The sequence below is a fragment of the Lampetra planeri genome, chromosome 26 (genome assembly GCF_965212315.1).
Source record: "Lampetra planeri chromosome 26, kcLamPlan1.2.h2, whole genome shotgun sequence".
Lineage (NCBI taxonomy): Eukaryota > Metazoa > Chordata > Hyperoartia > Petromyzontiformes > Petromyzontidae > Lampetra > Lampetra planeri.
In genome coordinates, this window is record NC_136132.1 from 2,972,121 (window position 1) to 2,992,268 (window position 20,148).

Here is a 20,148-nt window from a genome sequence, read left to right on the forward strand (position 1 = left end):
TGAAAAATAGCTCAGTGGGGCCTTACCTGGTAAAATACAAAATAATTGTTTACTCTAGAGACCCTTCTGCCAGCAGGGGAGTGAGTGAGAAATTGCAGGGCTGCTCCTTTACCTTCACCCGCAGGGCCCCCTGATGGTGACCGAGGCGCTGAAGCCGTACTCGAAGGGCGGCCCCAACTCGTGGTTCGTGTCGAACATCGACGGCACGCACATGGCCAAGACGCTCGCCGTGCTCGACCCCGAGACGACGCTCTTCATCATCGCGTCCAAGGTCCGGGGGCCCCCTTCCCCTTTGACCCCCGCGCCGCGCAACGCCAATGGACCAGGTCCTTTTTATACATATATATATAAAACTACTTTGGTTGGTCTTTATTTTACTATGACAATTGGTGAGACGAATGCATCGGAAGCAATCCATGTTACTCGCGGACCCAAAGGCGATGGTGGTGATGATGATGATGATGGAGGTGATGGTGAAGGTGGATGATGGAGGTGACGATCGCTCGTTTGTGTTTGTGTGCGTGCAGACGTTCACGACTCAAGAGACGATCACCAACGCCGAGTCGGCCAAAGAGTGGCTCCTGAAGAAAGCTGGAGACGTGAGTCGGTTTGCGGAAGCGCTGCAGGTTTAAGACGATAATAGCTAAATTGTAGTCCGAGTAAGCTTCCTTAGCAATGTATCATTAAACACAATATCTGGCTTAATTGTACATGACCACTATAACCTGAATGTGCCTCATATCGTAGAAGATCTCCGAATCTAAGCGGGGTTCGAGCCTGGTTATTGGGTGAATGGGAGGACTGTCTTGATAATGCCAGGTATGGTAGGGTTTGGGCAGAGAGCTTTGAGTCTCATACCTCCTCGTATGCAAAGGGTTTTCTCCAGGTACCCCAGTTTCTTCCCATATCCGAAGCATTCTGTTATAATAATGTTTAGTTTCATATAGCGTCATCATTCATGCAAATTGCATCTCGCAATCACCGAGGAACCACAGACACTAGGTGGAAGGCAGCCAGGCAGTGAGCTTGCCCTACCAACAATTGCCCATCCTCCGCAGTCGTCTATTAAGATATTTTCAGCGAATCAATGAGCGTTTATACGCTTGCGAGGAAATCGGAGCACCCGGAGAAAACCCACGTAGTGGGAACCGATGCTACGAGTGGACCTTGTTGTACCCTCTTCTCCTGGGAAGGGAGTCTCGCAAACATCGGTGTGTGATCCACCAGCCCTGATTGCCTCCACAGCGTCACTGGGTTGCAGGCCACGTGCAACGTAGCCACCACCGCCCAGTAGCGTTTAAACAAAAGATCGCGAACCAATAGACTGACGGGACACGCTTCCTCCGTGATGACCCACCGACTTGCCATTTCGGTTTTGGTTTTGTTAATGTAGCGAAATAACTTAAAGAAGAGTTTCCCAAAAAAAAAACCTTTTATTTAGTTGCACGCCATTTTTTTGCAATTCTAAACACATCTATGCAAGCGGTTGCATAGCCGCCGCGCTTTTCTCTTTACACACCGCGAGCGGGCTGGCGAGCGGGCGGGCGAGCGGGCGGGCATTCGGTGGTGGACCCTGGACGCCCGCTGGACCGTAGGAACGCGTGCGCCGTTGCCGCTCACGCGACTTCTTGACGGATTTTTCGTTTCTCTCTTCCCATCAGCCCGCGGCAGTCGCGAAGCACTTCGTGGCGCTCTCCACAAACGGGGTGAGTACCCTGGCGGCAGCGCTGCGCCCTCGCCCTAAGAAGCGGCGTCGCGTTTTCACAGTTTGCCTTTTGATTTGTTTGTCCGGGGGCTTTATCACCCCTTGCACATTTGTACGCTCAATTCGGGTCCTGCGTCCGTCTGGAATAAACTTAATTCCGATATTCGGAAGCCACTGGAACTTTGCACTTTGAAATATAGATTGAAAACGAATCTCTTTAGAACAGTTTTTTTTTAATTTGAACGGTTGGTTACATACGGTGTGAAAGATGTTCAACAAACATACAGACAGGTGGATTTTGGCGCACATGCATTTACGAATTTTGTCTTTTGCAGGCAAAAGTGAAGGCTTTCGGCATCGACACAAACAACATGTTCGAGTTCTGGGATGTAAGTATTGCAGGAAGAACATTTGTATGTGATAATAGTAAGAGTGATCACGTTTGGTATTTAAGCCATTGTTGTAGCACAAGGTTGTCCTGAAGGACAGTTATCCACGAGTGGATGTTTACATACAATAAAAATGGCAGTTTTAGCTGATTTTTTTGCCGTTATTTTAGAACACAGTTCTTTGGGTTAGATCGCTTGTATATAAATGTGTCGTAAACCCAACTCCACCCGACACAACCAACTCTTGCTTACCACAAAATCAACTCTTGACGCACGATAAATATTACATTTCTGAAGTTAAGCAGTGTTTGAGCCTGTGAAGTACTTCCATGGGAACGCCAGGTGTTGTAGGCCAAGGCTGTAGGCAGCATGAGGGGTATGATGGGGTGCAATGGATTATTGAATCTACGCAGAGCTTTGAACGTCAATCCTTGTTGTGTGGGTTTTTTCCGGCTTCTCTCGAGAACTGGCCAAACATCCCCCCCTACAGGACTAACAAAAATATTCTTGAGACTCTGTGTGGCTTTCCTGGGTTAAATATAGGACTCGAGGCCTGGTGCCCACAGGGTAAGGGAACAAGGGAAGGGCGATTGGGCTCTCACTGCCTTACGTAGACGTGTTATACTGGTAGTAACCACCTGGTTCCACCAGCCCACAGGGGATTATTGTGTCCGTCCGTCCGTCGTGCATCCAAAAATGGGAGGGGTCAGGCTGGGTGGGGAGGGGCTGGGAGGGGAGGGTGGGGAGTGGCTGGGTGGGGAGGGTGGGGCTGGGTGAGGAGGGGCTGGTCACCCCGTGGTGCCCTTATAAAACTGAACGTTTAACCTACTCACACCAGCTTGTGCCCGCCCTCACAGTCGGCCATATTTGCGGAATACACCACGCCGCCGTTGACCCTGGCCATTGACCGAGCAACCCAACGTTCCTACCAGCTCCCTCCGCAGGAATGTGTTTATGATAATCTTCATGGTCCGTCATGAAGTTTGCCGGCGTGCCCTTGGCAATGCACCACCACTCACGAAGGTGGATTATTATTTGCCCCCCCCCTCCCTTTTGGTTGTGCTGTGCAGTGGGTGGGAGGTCGTTATTCACTCTGGTCGGCGATCGGCCTCTCCATCGCCCTGCACATCGGTGAGTGTCTGTGTGTGTGTACGTAGTATGTATGTTGAACTTCTTTCGCATCGTATGTAGGCAGCCGTGCAAATAGGAGGTGTGGGTTCTTGGTGTTGGAAAGGGCGTGGGAAAGCAAACCACGGGCGGTTGAGGGCAGTCAGCGTTTTGTGACGACCGCGGTTTTAGCACTCGCGGCTTTTGCAGTCGGTCAACAATTACCCTCATCTAACAGAAATCACTATTCATGTTATTTGTACCGATTTGGATTATGACCAAATTACTTTGTGGTCATCGTCGTAAAGTATCGACCTTCATTGCACGTGACATTAATTGATGCTGCGTTGGCAGCGGTGCATGAGCACACATTACAATTACTCAACACGCGCGTCAATGACACTGTGGCATTAAAATGAACGCCGGTATAATTGGCGACATTTCTAGCAATGGCCCTTCATGTACGTGATGTCAAAGGTCCATTGTCTAAATTGTTGGCTACTATGTTCTTGACGAATGTGTTAAAATGTTTTTTTTTGTAGTTTGTGTGTGTGTGTACATGTGTAACCATGTATGTAGCTTACTTTATTTAATCCAATAATCGTTGGCAGAACAAAAGTCACAATTCTGGGTATTACATTTTTTTATTAACAATGAATCCTTACCGGCGGTCACGTTGTGTCGCACGTTCATTAAAATCGGATCACTTTGGGATTCGCGTTTAATTCGTTTATGAATGCTCTGTGTGGCATTTTGGGGGGAGCAGTGGTGCAGTGGTTACCACACTCTACCGTACCGCACTCCGCAACCGGCCAACCTCAGTTCGAGTCCCGCCCACAACAAAAATCAGTGGCGCATGACTCCCGAACCAGTCGCGGGCACCCTCAAATTCACCAACCAGTGTGGCGAAGTATGGTCAAACAACCCCCATGACTGACATGGCATGGGGACACCTTCATCCAGCGGTGGATTGGGGAAAAAAAAAGTACTTAAAGTCATCTTTGCTGCTGTGTTTTGTTGCGTAGCATTTCCGTAACCCAGCCGCTTGTCCCGTTGTGTTTGTTCACTTTCAGGCTTTGAAAACTTTGAGCAGCTGCTCAGTGGAGCTCACTGGATGGTAGGGAAACCGCTCAAGCCCCCCCCCCCCACCTCGCTTTTACCATGCACCCCCATTCATCGCTCGAATCCAAATAGAGCACATGCCTCATTGGTTGCATTGTCGGTGGCTGCGTATGCCACATGCTGATTGTGGCACGAGTAATCCCAGTGGATATAGCTGCGAGTGGTCCGATGACTACATTGTCAGGATTGGGCGCGACTCCTTCCGCAGGGTTGAGTCCGGGATAGAGTGCTTGAATGGGTGACCAGGATAAAGCGTAACAATTATATATATTACACTATGAGACCTCCTTTACCAGTGGCAAAATATAGTAATAGGTGTTTACTCTTTCAACTGGTACAAAAACTGACACCTTTATACAAGGCATCATGTTTGCAATAACCACAACACAAGCAGTCAAAATGCAAACAAAAAGAAACAACTCTGATGATGATAATGATATGCACTGTCCTTGAAGTTGATTGGTCCACACCCGAGACAGCTTTTCTTAGAGCCTAGTCTCCATTGGTGTTGGACCAGATGACGACAAAAGGCCTTGTGTTGTGGTTATTGAAAACATGATGCCTTGTATAAAGGTGTCAGTTTTTGTACCAGTTGAAAGGGTAAAAACCTATTACTAAATTATATATATATACATGGATCTTAAAGTGTAGACGATTGGAGAACTCGGGCAGCTGTTGGTGGCGGCTCACTGACCTGCTGCCTTCCAACTTGCCCGTGGTTCATCTGCGGCTGCCAGATGCAATTTGCATGTTCGACGCCACCGCCGCCATATGTCAATACGTAGAGACAACGGTGGAAACAACTAAGCACCTCCGGTGAGCACGGTTGGCTACGTACGTTGCCAAAGGAGTTCAGCACACATACAATGCTTCAAGTCACTCGTGCTAGGCATTTCTATCAACCGTTGTTTTTTTTTTATATACATTGTGCAAATGAAGGCAATCGGCTTCCAGAGTGAATACTTATCCATAATAAAGGTTTTATCGGTTAGATCGTGTAAATGGAAAATGTGTCGGTAAACCCGCCACCACCCGACACAGCCAATCAGTAAGGTTTGTCACGTCAACAGAACGTGGACATGAGTTACTCGTTCGGCACACCGGCGGCATGTGACGTTTACAATCGAATGCTTAGCGGCGGCGAGCGCCGCGTGCCCAGTGGTGACGGGCGGCCCTTCGTGTGCCGGCGAGCAGGACAACCACTTCTGCAGCGCGCCCCTCGCGAAGAACGCGCCGGTGATCCTGGCGCTGCTGGGCGTGTGGTACGGCAACTTCTACAGCGCCGAGACGCACGCGCTGCTGCCCTACGACCAGTACATGCACCGCTTCGCTGCCTACTTTCAGCAGGTGCCCACCCCGCACTCCCACACCCCACACCCCACACCCCACACCCCACACCCTGCACTCCCACACCCCGCACCCCGCACCCCACACCCCACACCCCACACCCCACACCCCACACCCCGCACCCCGCACCCTGCACTCCCACACCCCACACCCCACACCCTGCACTCCCGCACCCCGCACCCCGCACCCCGCACCCCGCACCCCGCACCCCGCACCCCGCACCCCACACCCCACACCCCACACCCCTCTATCCAACCACTCGATAAGAACAACCGGCGCTCGCTTGAACGAGGAGAACGTACAACCGACGAACGATTCACTCGCAGGGAAATGCCGACCACATTGACGCCTCGGTGGGCGCGTGATGGCGCAGAGATTAAGATTGAAGTTTACGCTCCAGACAGGTGCATCGCGACGTGCGTTTGAGATTAGCATTTTTTTTTATTGGTCGTTGTTGTTGGCCATGACCTATCCACTGCTGCTGTGTGAAGGACTCAGCCACGTTGTCGAGGCCTCTCGTGGTTACCGTGATACAACGATCTGTCCGGCTCTCGCACCGCAAGTTTATGCAAATGATATGCTAATGATATGCTAATGATACAATTCTAGATTTGGTTCTAGATTTGCTAATGCTAATGATACATTTCGGCTAATGGAGCGAGCGAAGATGTACGGGACAGATGCGAATGAGATGGGACAAAAAACGAAGGAAAATAATTCGCTCCGGAATCTAATTGCTACCTCCAAAACTTGACAGTTCTCGTCGGATCGCCAAAAAAAAAAGGCCAGAAAACACGAGAATTAATATTCGACATTCTCAAGGCCGTTAATGTCTTTTGTCGATGTAAAAATCTCGCATCTCGATACCTCGAGTGTCAATGGCGCCTCTGGTGGTGGCCAAGAACGTGTCTTTCCTTAATTTATTTAAATCGTTGCAGAGTTGCAAGGTTCCTTGTACGAGTCTCTCTCTCGCTTACAAGCAAGCTGTGTTGTTGCCCGCCGCGACTGGCCTACACGACCCACCCTTGGCAAAATACAAACACCAACACGCATTCCTCATGTTCCTGTTTGCCACTCACGTGAAGCTTGCTCCATCTAGCGGTCAACGTTTTGTCAGCCAGATATATTCGTTCCGCAGCTGTGTTAAGGTTCACCAGGCTTGTCAGTCAGTTCCACTGATCACCTTTAAGACTAAACGTAGTCAAGAAAACATAACTGTCAACCCATACGTATTCTTGTACAGGGAAATTGAGTCCGTATAGCGTACAGCCGTTTCATTACGGGTAAAACAAAAATGTACGTTGCCTATTTGTTTGTGTTTCTCCCTTGTGATGGGACTTTGTAGAATGATAGGTAAATAGACCAATAGGGTCTGAATAAGGAGTTGACAGGTATGTGAAGAGCTTCTACCATTCGAGTCAGGCACGTGTGGGTAAGAAGCACGGACATTGACACGGACGTTTGAAAAAAGTTGAAAAGTGTGCAGAGAACCGTGGACAGTTGCAAGCTTGGTCATTCACAGAATACACTTGAAGATAAGAACAAATGTTATTCCACAAATGTGTTTTTTTATGTATATCTAAAGTAACACCTCCGCTGTCCAGACTAATAGTGGGGAGCATTGGCGTCGCTGCTGGAAAGTCTGCCTAGTGGCTAAACTAATGAAAACTTAAGTAACACAAGCCCCGTGTATACGAGTTAAATGTATCTGCGCGAGTGCATTTTACTCTGTAAACCAAAAACTACTCACTGCAGGTACTGCATTGCGTGTCGTGGACTGTATTACACGATTGTTTGTCGGTTCTGTACTCGCCCCTAGCCCTCCCTCCATCCCCCATAGCCCCCCCTCCATCCCCCATAGCCCCCCCTCCATCCCCCATAGGCCCCCTCTTCCATCCCCCATAGCCCCCCCTCCATCCCCCATTGTCCTCCCCTCCATCCCCTATTGCCCTCCCCTTCACCCCCCATCAGTAGTGCGAGTCCTCTACGTGCTCTAGAGGGCAGCTGAGACTTTGCTTGGCAGCTACGCAAATAATTTTGTTATTTAGCCAACCTCGTGGGCTAAAATCCAGCTAGCCTGGGGCTCCAGCTCAACAGGGTCTCACTGTTTACTACATATATTATTTTCCTATATCCTTAAAATAATAAATAAAACACAGCGTTTACCAAAAGAAAACGCACACTGACGCCTATCTGAATGCAGTCACACCATTGCCCCGCACAAAAGTCCTCTCTCAAGACGCTCGTACATCGGGCTAAGAACGTGTGAGATGGTGACAGTCTGAGAAGTGAAATTAAATATGTTAAAGAAGCGCTGCAATTGAACGGTTACAATGATGCACAAATCAACAGGGCACTGAATGCCAAAACCAAATCAAATAATACAAGGGTGGAATCTGACAAGTAATTAAAACTATTAAAATATCGTACATTGCGGGAGTAACTGATAAACTAGCCAGATGTTTGGAAAAACAAAACATCCGAGTCAGATTTGGCATGGTACATAAAAAGCTGAATTTAATATCTGGTACTTCAGATGTATTACCAAAGCTATCAACATGAGGTGTGTACAGGATTAATTGCTCGTGTGGCAAATGCTATTTTGGTCAGGACGAATGAACAGCACGAGACTAAAAGAACATACTCTTTGGTTCTTTCGGTAAAGTCATGTAGGCAGGGAAAAAGTAGTATTTATCTTTTTATTTTTCTACGTACGTGACTTTACCGAAAGAACCAAAGAGTATGGATTCCTGCAGTCACGAAAGCTTCAAATCAATCAAGACTAAAAGAACACCAAAGGAACATGAAATACTCCCAAATACAACTGTCGGCAGTGGCAGAACACACGTACCAACAAGGACACTCCATTGATTTTGATAACGTTGAAGTTCTGTGCACAACTAGTTACTGCTGGCCAAGACTAATTCGAGAATCTATCGAAATTGAGAGAAATTTAAATCATGTTAACCGTTCGGATAGCTACAGACTCAGTGCTGCTTGAAAGCAAATCATCAGTAATACATGGTTTACATGCATGCCTCTACAGGTCAGCATACTTCAATGGGGATTACCTGTGAACAGATAATAACGCGTACTGCTATTTTAGTGCTCGCAAACGAGGAGGTACAATAACAATGTGCTTGCATAATGGGAATGCATAATGTACGTTGATTACCATATAAATAACCCAACTGGTAATGGATACCCATTGTAATTCATAGGCATTCATTAATCCCCCCCCCCCCCACTTCACACTAGAAGGGCTCACAAGTGACATCATCACATCTATCCCTCGAAGGAACGAAGCAGGAGGGGGATTTCTCCACAAATCTGGCTGCCGCCTGATGATGCCGGTTGTAATCCCTGGCGAAACAACCACCACGACCCCTTCGCAGCCGGTGTGGGGATGCCCTCATCCAGCAGTGGAGTAAACAAAAGAGCCGCGCTTGTTCGTGTGTATAGACGGTAAACGCCGCCTCCCTGCGCGTGTGCCAGGGTGACATGGAGTCCAACGGGAAGTACATCACAAGCTCGGGTCGTCGCGTAGACTACAGCACGGGCCCCATCGTGTGGGGCGAGCCGGGCACCAACGGGCAACACGCCTTCTACCAGCTCATCCACCAAGGTGCACCGTGGGCCAAGGGGTGGGCGGCACTGGCGCCGTTAAGTCCACATGTTTTGACGGTGTTCTTGGTTCTTTCGGTAAAGTCACGTAGAAGGGAAATAATAAAGTAATAAAAATAAAACATAATGAAATAATTCTCACGACGTTTCGGCTACAACGCAAGCAACCGTCACCTGAGGACGGCTGCTTGCGTTATTTTATTATTTCCCTTCTACGTGACTTTACCGAAAGAACCTAGAAGATGAATCCCTTCAGTCACGAAACCTTTAAATCGAAAAATGTGTGACGGTGGTTGGGGGATCACACCTGATCACGGTTTCGCGTTGTGTGAAGGTGCTTGCGAGCGTGGCCCACTCGTATGAGCTCGCCCAACATTTCTTTAGAAACTGCTTTTTGTGTTTAGTTTGTTGTCCTTCGCCCCCGCACCTCCGATTAGCACGGTTGGCTACGTACGGTGCGAAAGAAGTTCCAAAATACGTACATACAGCATTGGTGGACGTACAGGCTTGACTCAAGTTCCATGGTGCAAACCCACAGTGGAGATTTGTCCCAAAGCCTCTGGTCTCTTTTCAACTGTACATTTTTGCTGAGTGGGGAGTGCCCGGCATGTGGGACGCTGCCAGTAAAGGTGCACCTTCTACTAGCTCAGTGGTCGGCAACCAAAATAACAAAAAAGAGACTCAATACAATGTGAATACGAGACGGTGGGTTCCTTAATAAATAACAACGCCACGAAGCGGTCCTCAAAGAGCCGCGTTCGGCTCCGGAGCTGCAGGTTGCCGACCCCTGCACTAGCTCATCCACCAAGGTGCATCATGGGACATAGGGCGGTACCGGCACCATTGCGTTTGTCGGTAATGGCCCAGAGCGAGCGCACTATGTGTGGGGAATGACCGTGAATCGACAACGGAGCAACAACAGTTTGTTTGAGTTCCGTGCAAAAGCCGAGCGACATGCCGAGGTGGTGAAGCGAGGTTCCCGCTAACCGCGGTGGTTGTTTTCGCGCAGGAACCCGCATGATCCCGGCGGACTTTCTCATCCCCGCTCAAACGCAGCACCCCATCCGAGACGGCCTGCACCACACGGTAACGGGGGAACGCGGCAAGAGATTGGACGAATCGCACGCAGACCGCTCGCCCCCCGTCCGCACGACGACCGCCGTCCGCGCCTCCGCTGGGTCGCGCAAAAGCAAGCCCTTGTGTGGCACCATTTAAAAAATAAATGTGCACGAAACCCATCGCGTGCGTTTCATGTACGGCCGCCGGCACAGGGCAGGGGCTGTTTTGCCGGCCACAAAACAGCGGGGCGAGTCCTTCGTGTAATTGGTCCGGCGTGTTCCGCGGGGGCGAAACGTCTGGCCCGTCGGTTGAGTGCGAGTGAAAAGAGCACTCTGCCAAGCCCTCGCCGACTGTGGCTTCATTCATCGCGGGATACTCAATCTGCGCGCTCGGGCATAAGACACGGGCGTCGAACATGGAAAAACAACTTGGCATCGCGCGCAGCTGTGTGGCTACGGGAAATGAATTAAAATTAGTTTGGTAAACAAGCTTCCCAAGTGCTCTCTTTCCAATTAAATTCTGGCGACATTTGCCAGAAATGAGTTTGTATAGGATTTTTTTTTCTCTCTCTCTCTTACCGGGACATTAACCCCCGGATTTTGGAGGCCAAACCGAATTAAATTTCAGCTGAATGCCGTGCCAGTGATCGTGAATCGCATCGCTCGGTTCATTTTCATTTGATTTGAATGATGTGTTTCATGTTACCCAACATGCTGTTTCTGTTAACAATGCTTGCGTGTAATTTACACGTATCGTTTAACTTTGCCCGTCTATGTAAATTTTTGTATGTTGCCAATGGTGCATTGGTGCACTGTTTTGTTTTCTTCGTATATTTAGTTCAGGCAATGATAATATTGCAGTGGCGAGATGTTAACTACCTCACTTGGTATGCAGGAGGTCGTGGGTTCCATCCTGACCCTGACGACTGTATATTTGGAGTTTGCATGTTCTTCCCGTGGTCGTGTTGATTTTTCTCCGGGACCTCCGGTTTTCCCCTGCACATTTAGAAACACGTGATAAGCCACTTCGTTGAGCTATCATCTGTGGCCAGGTCGCTTCTGAAAACGAATGAAATAGCTCAATGGCCCTTACCTGGTAAAATAAAAAAAAGTTTTAAATAGTTTAGTATATTGCATTTGTGCCACTAGTCTCTTAACATGGGACCCAAATATTTCCTTGCGAAACTATTACAGCTATTAAAGCCTGCAGTGCCCCACCCTGCCACAGAGAACTGTAACACGCAAAGGTCGTGTCACAAATGTACTCCTGAATTTCCTTACAGTTGCCGCCTCCTTACTCTCACCGTAGACACACCGTGTACATGCCCTGCTGCACAGGGGGTTCGCCGCATGGCAAACAATTCAATTTAGTTTTTTTTACCTACCAACTGAAAATCCAAACTCACTGTTGTTATTTTTGTGTGTGTGTGCTCGTCAATACGCGTGTCACATTCCTCCCCTCTCCCCTCCCACCCACCGAGGGATTCGACAAATTGCCACAATTTGAGTTTGCGAATAGATTTAATAATACATTTTTTTCTCCGGACGTTTAGGCCAGCAGCGGATTGACAGGAAAGGTTTCGTCGATGCAACATTTTTTTTTCCTCCCTCACCGTTTCAGATCTTGCTGGCGAACTTCCTGGCGCAGACGGAGGCGCTGATGAAGGGGAAGACGGAGCAGGAGGCTCGCGCCGAGCTGCAGGGGGCCGGGCTAGCAGGCCCCGCGCTCGAGAAGCTCCTCCCCCACAAGGTCACGCACTCACGGGGGCCAAAAAGGTCAACAGGTCGAGGTTTCTAAATGCCTTGGGATCGAAGTGTGTGTGTGTATATATATAGTTGGGAGTGGTAGCGCGGTGGTTAGCGCGCCGTGCTACGAACCCGGCGAACGGGTTCGATTCCCGCTCGTGGTTAACACCAGTGACGATTATCTGAACTGGTCCTGGGCCTCTCCTAGGTTGACTCAACCTCAAATAACAAAGGCATACGGGCGTGGTGCTGGCTACCAACCCCCTCGTGTGCCTTCACATGCGCTCGCTAACAGCACTTGCCTCAAAAGGCTGAGAAGGCTATGCGGGAGTGTCTTTGTTATTTACATTGATACAAAAAATTGGCACGTGTGATGGAAAGAAGAAGATACTGCAGTCCAGGAAGACAGCACTTCGTATAAATGCATCGTCCTTCATTCTTACCCCTTACTCTCGTCATTACCAGCACGAGCAAACCGTCGAGTGGAGCTGATGGTGGTGCACGCCTGCAATCCGTTACTTTGGGGGCGAGCGTTGATCGATCGCGCATTTGTGAAACTTCCAAATCCACCGGGGCCGCGAGGCGATAAAGACGCGGCCTGACATGAAATTGATTCCTTGATCCTTCTCTTGCTCATTGTTCTCTTGTGTGCTTAGGGGGGGGTTTATCCGGGTACTTTGCTTTCCACCCACAAGCCAAATGCTCATTCATGGAATTCTGAAAACATGTGCATGCAGAACCTTGTGGGCCCAGGTGTCACGCTGCCGACCTGTTGGTCAGATGCCGCTCTGTGCTGGTGTGCCGCAGCGGGTCGGGGTGCGGTTGGGGACACGGCTGCCGTCGCAGAGTTGTGCGCTGGTGGTGCTCACGCTGACGCCGCTGTCATTGCAGGTGTTTGAGGGGAACCGCCCGACCAATTCGATTGTCTTCAACAAGCTCACGCCCTTCATGCTGGGGGCTCTGATCGGTAGGCTGCGTGTGACACCTGGGCTATGGATGAACCAAACGCCCAACGTTCATCGCTAACCGCGTATCGCTCGCCTGTTGCTGTTGGCATCGAGGCAAACGCAAGGCGAAGACTTTTTTTTTTCTCCAAGCTCGGAATGTAGTCCATGAGCCCAGACGAGATATTTGACTTGGAGGTATCACCTGAAACACCGTAACTACTTCAATCTTCAGTGGTTCCAATATCTCTGTGGTCACGAACAGTGGATTGTTTGATAAACATTTAAAATTAGTGGGGTTATCAAGTGATTCACGCGAATTAGCCGTATTAATCAATCTGTACGACTTTAAAGTTATGCCACCCCACCTGGTACCAATTTTTGCTCTGGCTCATGGAGTAAGCAGTCGCTGTGAAGTTTGAGATATTCCCTTGATGTCCTTTATTTAAAAGGGCCTGTATTGCCACAAGCCCTGGACCGTGCTCCGAGTCCGTGCAAGCTGCTCGAAAGCTTTGTGCTCTGCTCATCTGCCGATAAGTGTTCATGTCTGGGTCGGGCTGAACCGAAGTCAATCACGTCCGCGACTTTTTTTTTGTGTGCGTTCGTTGGTGACAATGGAGCGATGAAACGATCGCCTTAAGAAATGCGGGAGAGGCGCTTATGCCGAGTGTGGAACCCACGCTTGCTTTGCCGTTTTGTTATTTTCCGGTCACTAATTTAGCGACAGGTGTGTCGGTTACAAACTGACCAATTATTCCGGTAGCAGGACGCAACGCTGCTACCCTTAACGGAGCGGGCGTGTAATCAAGAGTGGATTCCTCGATTTGAAATGGACTATTTTTTTTTACGCTCGCGGATACGCTCGTCGCGTGAGAATTGATTGTTTACGCGAATCAATGTTTCGCGTGACCCCTGCAGCCACAAGAGGCTCCGCCCACCCACAATGTAAAACTAGTTTTTTTCTTCATCTTGATTCGTGAATTGCAGAGGGAGGGGAGGGTCAAATTGTTCATTGCACTTAACGTCAGTGATGCATCTGGTTGTAATCGTCTGTGATTGTAGATTACACTGGAGCTATGAACTTGTAAATCTAGATCGAAAACTCATTTCTTTAGAAAGTTGCTTTTTGTGTTTAGTCTGTTGTCCTTCCCCCGCACCTCCGATGAGCATGGTTGGCTACATACGGAACAAAAAGAAGTTCAACATACATGCACGAGTGTCTATTTAATTGAGAAGAGATATTCAATTAGGCCGAGGCAGTTACTTGCGGCTTGCGTCTGACTCTGATGCCATGTGTTGCAGGCTAACCAGGCTGTGTGTCTTCGTGTCTTGACAGCCATGTACGAGCACAAGATCTTCATCCAGGGCGTCATCTGGGACGTGAACAGCTACGATCAGTGGGGGTGAGTACCTTGCCGCGTGTTTCAAGTTTCACCTTAGAGGGGAGAGGTGTGCTGTGTGGCTCAGAGGTCGGAGTGCTCAGCTGTGATCCCGGGTTTGTATGTATGTTGAACTTCTTTTGCACCATACGTAGCCAACCGTGCTAATCGGAGGTGCGGGGGAAGGACAACAAACTCAGTTTGTCGAGTCCAGGCAGCTGCTCATGATAAAATTGGGTTTTCTCTCGTGTCGTGCGTTAATGGTCTCAGCCTGGTCACCAATGACTGCAGTAGAACAATCGCACGCGATTTGGTTCTGCACTTAATTTTGCTCAATTCCCGCTTTGAGAATTGTCAAATATTGGGTTTGACTGTCATGTCACTCGAATTGCTCTCTCTGTAGCAGGGCGCATGGAAAACTTCTGTTCCCAACTTGTGCGGCCTCTCGCTGGCGCCCGCAACTAACCCTCCCCCCCCCCCCCCCACTGTCTCCCACCTCCGTCCGCCTCGCCGCCGCAGTGTGGAGTTGGGCAAGCAGCTGGCCAAGGCCATCGAGCCGGAGCTGACCTCGCCGGGAGAGGTCACCTCCCACGACTCCTCCACCAATGGCCTCATCGGCTTCATCAAGCAGCACCGGCAGTGACTAGGCGCGTGCGAGCCAGCACCGCCGCCCCCCCCCTCCAGCGTCTCCGCCAAGCTCTGACACGCCGTTCTTCGTGCTCGCACCACGGGGTTGGGGGTGTTGTGTTCCACCGGACGTGTCGGCCTCTTCCGTTCGGGCGTGGGCTGCGGGGTGCTGGGGGAGGCGCGGCGTAATGAGATGCGGACTGACCAGGGTGTCCCCTCTCCCCTCCAATCTTCTGTAATACCCCGGCGAGGTTAGCTCGGCTTGTGATCGATCGTTTTGCTTGCGAGACGTTTGTCACAGGCAACCGCGGTGGCAAGCATGTGACGTGTGCGTTGCCTGTTTGTCTCTCCGCTGCTGGAGGAGGAGGGCCTTACCACCCACGCCGTTCGGGCTCATGGGGGAGGCCTTCAAACCTCACCGTTGTTGTTAGACCGATAAACATTTGACATGCAAGGACAATCGTTGTCACTCGTCCATCTACACTCGATTGGGTGGGGGGGGGGGGGTAACGTGATGAAACGCACAGCGTGCGACACCCCTGCAGGTGTAGGTTCGTGCGAACGTCAAGCTTGAGGAGGAGTATCCTCGCAAGACGGGCTACCGTCATCTCATTACGCCAGGGGTGGGGAACCTTTTTTCTGCCAAGGGCCATTTGGATATGTATAACATCATTCGCGGGCCATACAAAATTATCAACTTAAAAATTAGCCTGTTATATTTGGTCAAACATTTAATTAACTCACCCCTAATGCGATGGCTGGAACTGCTTCTCTTTGGTGAGGCGTGTGATGTTAGCTGATATTGATGATGTTGCTACTCGCAACTGCTTTTTCAGGTTTGCTCCTAGATTTATTGAATTTCGAGTCCCGCCTGTCCATGGACGCCTCCACCGACCCTCGTTATGAAGCGCCGATCCATCTCGTTGGCTCGCTCACCCCACCAGCGCTTACCCCACCCGCGCTCACCCCACCCGCGCTCACCCCACCCGCGCTCACCCCACCCACTGCCTGTTAGAGAACGCGTGGAGCACGTGCACACACTCTGTGGTCCGGTTGAACATTTCCACCTTGGCGAGCGGTCACCCCTCCATTGGTCCGCGTGCACGCGCGTGGAGAGGGTGCACGTGGCCACTTTTTGAACAAGCTTCTTGAATCTCCGTGTGGCTTGTAAGCTCTGCGCACAGCGCCACTGGCGCGTAGAAACATTTCCATCCTTTAGAAGGAAGCTCATGTCCATCGCTATGTGTGTGTGTGTGGTGTTTGTTGTTTTTGAGCATGAATTCTCACATGTTATTGGAACTCATTTAAGGCTTGGAATTTTGGAATACGAGTAAGGACTCGTAGACTGTGGTCGAGTTTTTGGGAAATTGCTGGTTAAAGTTGAATGACTTGATTTCCCCAAGGGGGCTTTTGGAGACCAATCTAATGTCACCTTGAGTTTGTATATCACCAATATCTCACGAGCTTATTCGCATGTTCTTCTTGCCGGCCTCTGCAAACCTCAAGAATGACAGTGACAGTTGTGATGATGACGATGGTGGATATGGTGGTGGTGGTGATGGTTGTCTGATTGTGATGACGTTCCAACTGTCTCATGTTCCCCACTCCCCCTTCATGTTTGTGGTAACGTACTGGAGTGAGACTCGCATAAACCCAGCATTTCCCATCCTCCATTCCTTTGTTGCAACCAACCACAGTACTTTACGAGTTTTCCCAATGTAACCTTTCAAACGCGAGTCGTGGCACGCCACACGCACCAGATGTTTGGTAAACAAGTCCCGCGGGACGCGGCGCCGATTGAAATTGTCGCTGTTGTGCGAGAAGCACACGTACACCTATACACACGTACACCTATACACACGTAAAACCTATACACACGTACACCCATACACACGTACACCCATACACACGTACACCCATACACACGTACACCCATACACACGTACACCTATACACACGTACACCTATACACACGTACACCTATACACACGTACACCTATACACACGTACACCTATACACACGTACACCTATACACACGTACACCTATACACACGATCGCTGGCCATTAACATTCATCGTCGGCCCCATCTACGCATGGGACACAAGATCGTGTTGAATTCCAGTCAACACTTGGGTCACGTCAGGACCACACGTGGTACAGTTTTACACACAAGGTCTCCATGTCTCCAAGTTTGAATCGGCACTTGGGTCACGCGGGAACGCGCGTTGCGGACGGCATTCTGCCGCACTCGCGTCGTGTTCACCAAACGTCGGGTGCCTGCAGTTTGCAACAACGCCAATTTGTGTTTAAGAAGGGACATTGGTAAATGCAAAAACACGTGCGGTGGTAGAAATGCAGGGAATGGGGAGGAGGCCGGGAAGACCTGGCAGCGTGTCACCTCTGTCTCGCGCTGGACCGCATGTGAGATGTGACGTGTCCGTGTCGTCTCCGTTACAAACCGCGCCCCGCTGCTGGCTTGGTATCCCCTGTCGGTGATCCTCGTGATGTCGTTGAGACGCAATGTGTGCCCGCCCACCGTGATCGCAAATAAAGTTCCGATCCTGCAACCAGCGGAAATGGGTCCCTCGCGTTTCATCGCCAGCTGATGGCCCATTGTGTTTGAGAGAGAGAGGAGATGGAGAGTGCTTGCCAATAACGCCTGTTAAACCAGCAGGCTGTGATGAAACCCAAAAAAGTCAAAACTGCTGTAGAGTTCGCATGAATCTTGAGTTAAAGCTTTCGTGACTGCAGGAATTAATATTCTTGGGTCTTTCGGTAAAGTCACGTAGATAGGTTCAAATAAAATAACAAAAAGAACATACTTTAAACCAATGCTGCTTTTAGTATGTATGGTGAACTTCTTTTGCACCGTACGTAACCATCCGCGCTCATCGGGAGGTGTGGGAGAATGACAACAAACTAAACACAAGCAACAGTTCTTAAATAAATGTTTTAAATCAAAATTTAAAAGTGCATAGCTCCAGTGGCTTCCTAATAACTGAAGGAAGACCATTCCAGACGGCCGCAGAAGCGCGTCTGAAAGCGCGCGATGCATGGAAGTCTATTTTAGTTTCACATTTTTACCCAGAATATCTCCACAATGGCCGATAATGTTCATACTGGTGTAGCGGACATTGTCCGCACCAACACGTGCTATACAACAGGTTAGGCTATCGGTCCGTTTATTCCAACTCTTGTCACGCACGCAGCTCCCTCCTTCATACGCCGCTCTCTCCTCCCGTCACTCACCGACGTGCTCTCTGAACCCCACGCTCCCCTCTCCCGTTCCCTGAGCCTCATCCCCCGTCACCTCATTCCCAGCCACCAGTCGCGTATCGTCGCATTTCGGACCACGTCTCCTCATCTCCAGCCCCCAATCTCCTATCTCCACCCCGCACGGTTACTCCCGGTCAAGTCGGTGAAGGGAATTCACGTCGTTATGTAGCACGAGGTGGGGGGGGTGCTGATGTGGGCACCGTTATGGAGGACTGTTACACAGGCAGCCACGATCTATCCACTGCTGGATAAAGTTCTCCCAATTTCGCTGCCGTCCCCGCGATGCACGCTCCGTCTCCGCTGTGGATGTAACCCTTCCGCAAAACGAGCTTTCAACACCACAGTAAGTCGTGATTTGTGTGCTGAGTATGCTCGAGTTACTTAACTCCTCCACTGTACAAGTTCATACTAAATGTCTTTAAGGATAAAGGTGCTCTGTTCAAAACCCACAGGAGCCAGTTCAGGAAATGCAATGCCTTTTAATTTAAAAAAACGTGTTTATCAAAAGCGCGCTTTGGGGTTTCGGGCGTCGGGCCGTTTACTCGGTGCTGCGCACGTGTATACATAATTCGAAAAGAAAACAAATTAACCTCAATTGGCTGTCCAGTTAATGCCGTGAAGGTTTAACCGATGTCTCACTCCGCCGACGGCAGAGGCTGGCGAAGGGATGCTGTGCGACATGGTAGCCGGGACAGCTCTCTTGCTGTTTCTCGCTTGGACAGCGCCCATGAGTCCACACAACATTACATGTACAGGCCCTCTGTCAATCCCATGCTGAATGAGTGCCTACCCCAAACCCGCGTTGGTTGTGAGCGTTGTTTTAAGCCGGCACCCCGGTTAATGTGGGTTGGTGACAATGGTGGGGGTGGGACAGATACGTGGGGCCACATAAGTACTGTATAACGATAGATTTGGCAATACAGTATTGCAATGCTGACCCTTATGCTCATGATGGTGGTGGCGAGATGTTAACTCTCTCGCCTGGTATGCAGGAGGTTTGTGGGTTCGATCCCGACCCTGACGCCTGTTGTATATTTGGAGTCTGCGTGTTTCTCTCCCCGTGGTCGCGTGGATTTTCCTCCGGGTTCTCAAACGTTTCCCTCCACATTTAGAATCAACATGCAGTTCATAGAATATTTCGCTGCTATATATTTCCACATGATAATCCACCTCGTTGAGCTTTCATTTGTGGTCAGGTCGCTTCTGAAAAAAAATAGCTACGTAGCTCGTTCAGTCGACCTGATATGGCAAAATAAAAAATAATTCAAAGCTTAAAAATAGTTTCTAGTTTCAAGTCCAAACACGAGCTTCACAAGACGCCTGCTTCGGCTTGGGAGATTTGACGACATTCGGGCATCAGATCTGCGTTGCTAAGCGGGCCATCCTCCAGGACACGTTCGCTCGCTCCCCTTGGGACGGAGATCGAGAGGGCGAAGGCGACGCGGAGGGCAGGCAAAGAAGCCCTCCAAGAAGCGGCCCCACATTGTTTGGCCGCGTGGCGGTGCAGCGTTGCCCGCTGGTTTCGCTATCAAATCACAAAAAGAACGATCCTATAACAGACTACGACGCTGTTAATCCAATAAAAATCCGATGTAACGGTAACGCTATAACGGCAAAAAAAACCCAAAGCATCTTAGCCACACCATTACTACTGGAATATGTAGGCAAGGCAAACGAAATATCAAACATAATCAACGATTTTTGGGTTTAGATCGCGTTATTTATAAATGTGTCGTAACCCTCCACCACCCGACACGGCCAATCAGTAAAAAAGTGTCACGTTGACAAAAGACAAATAGTTCACTGCTTTAGCCCACCGGTG

The 20,148-nt window shown here is 49.8% G+C and overlaps 1 protein-coding gene across 1 annotated transcript in view; it reads left to right on the forward strand.

The window, feature by feature from the left end:
- Positions 1-17,621, forward strand: part of GPI (glucose-6-phosphate isomerase) — a 31,368-nt gene extending 13,747 nt beyond the window's left edge. Inside the window, exons 6-18 of the mRNA XM_078606469.1 lie at positions 125-271; positions 528-599; positions 1,662-1,706; positions 2,041-2,094; positions 3,165-3,225; positions 4,275-4,318; positions 5,518-5,670; positions 9,166-9,295; positions 10,304-10,380; positions 11,974-12,102; positions 12,990-13,065; positions 14,379-14,445; positions 14,941-17,621. Coding sequence (XP_078462595.1) covers positions 125-271; positions 528-599; positions 1,662-1,706; positions 2,041-2,094; positions 3,165-3,225; positions 4,275-4,318; positions 5,518-5,670; positions 9,166-9,295; positions 10,304-10,380; positions 11,974-12,102; positions 12,990-13,065; positions 14,379-14,445; positions 14,941-15,064 — 1,179 coding nt within the window. The 3' untranslated portion in view covers positions 15,065-17,621. The remainder of the gene's footprint in view (positions 1-124; positions 272-527; positions 600-1,661; positions 1,707-2,040; positions 2,095-3,164; positions 3,226-4,274; positions 4,319-5,517; positions 5,671-9,165; positions 9,296-10,303; positions 10,381-11,973; positions 12,103-12,989; positions 13,066-14,378; positions 14,446-14,940) is intronic.
- The last annotated feature ends 2,527 nt before the right edge of the window (positions 17,622-20,148 follow it).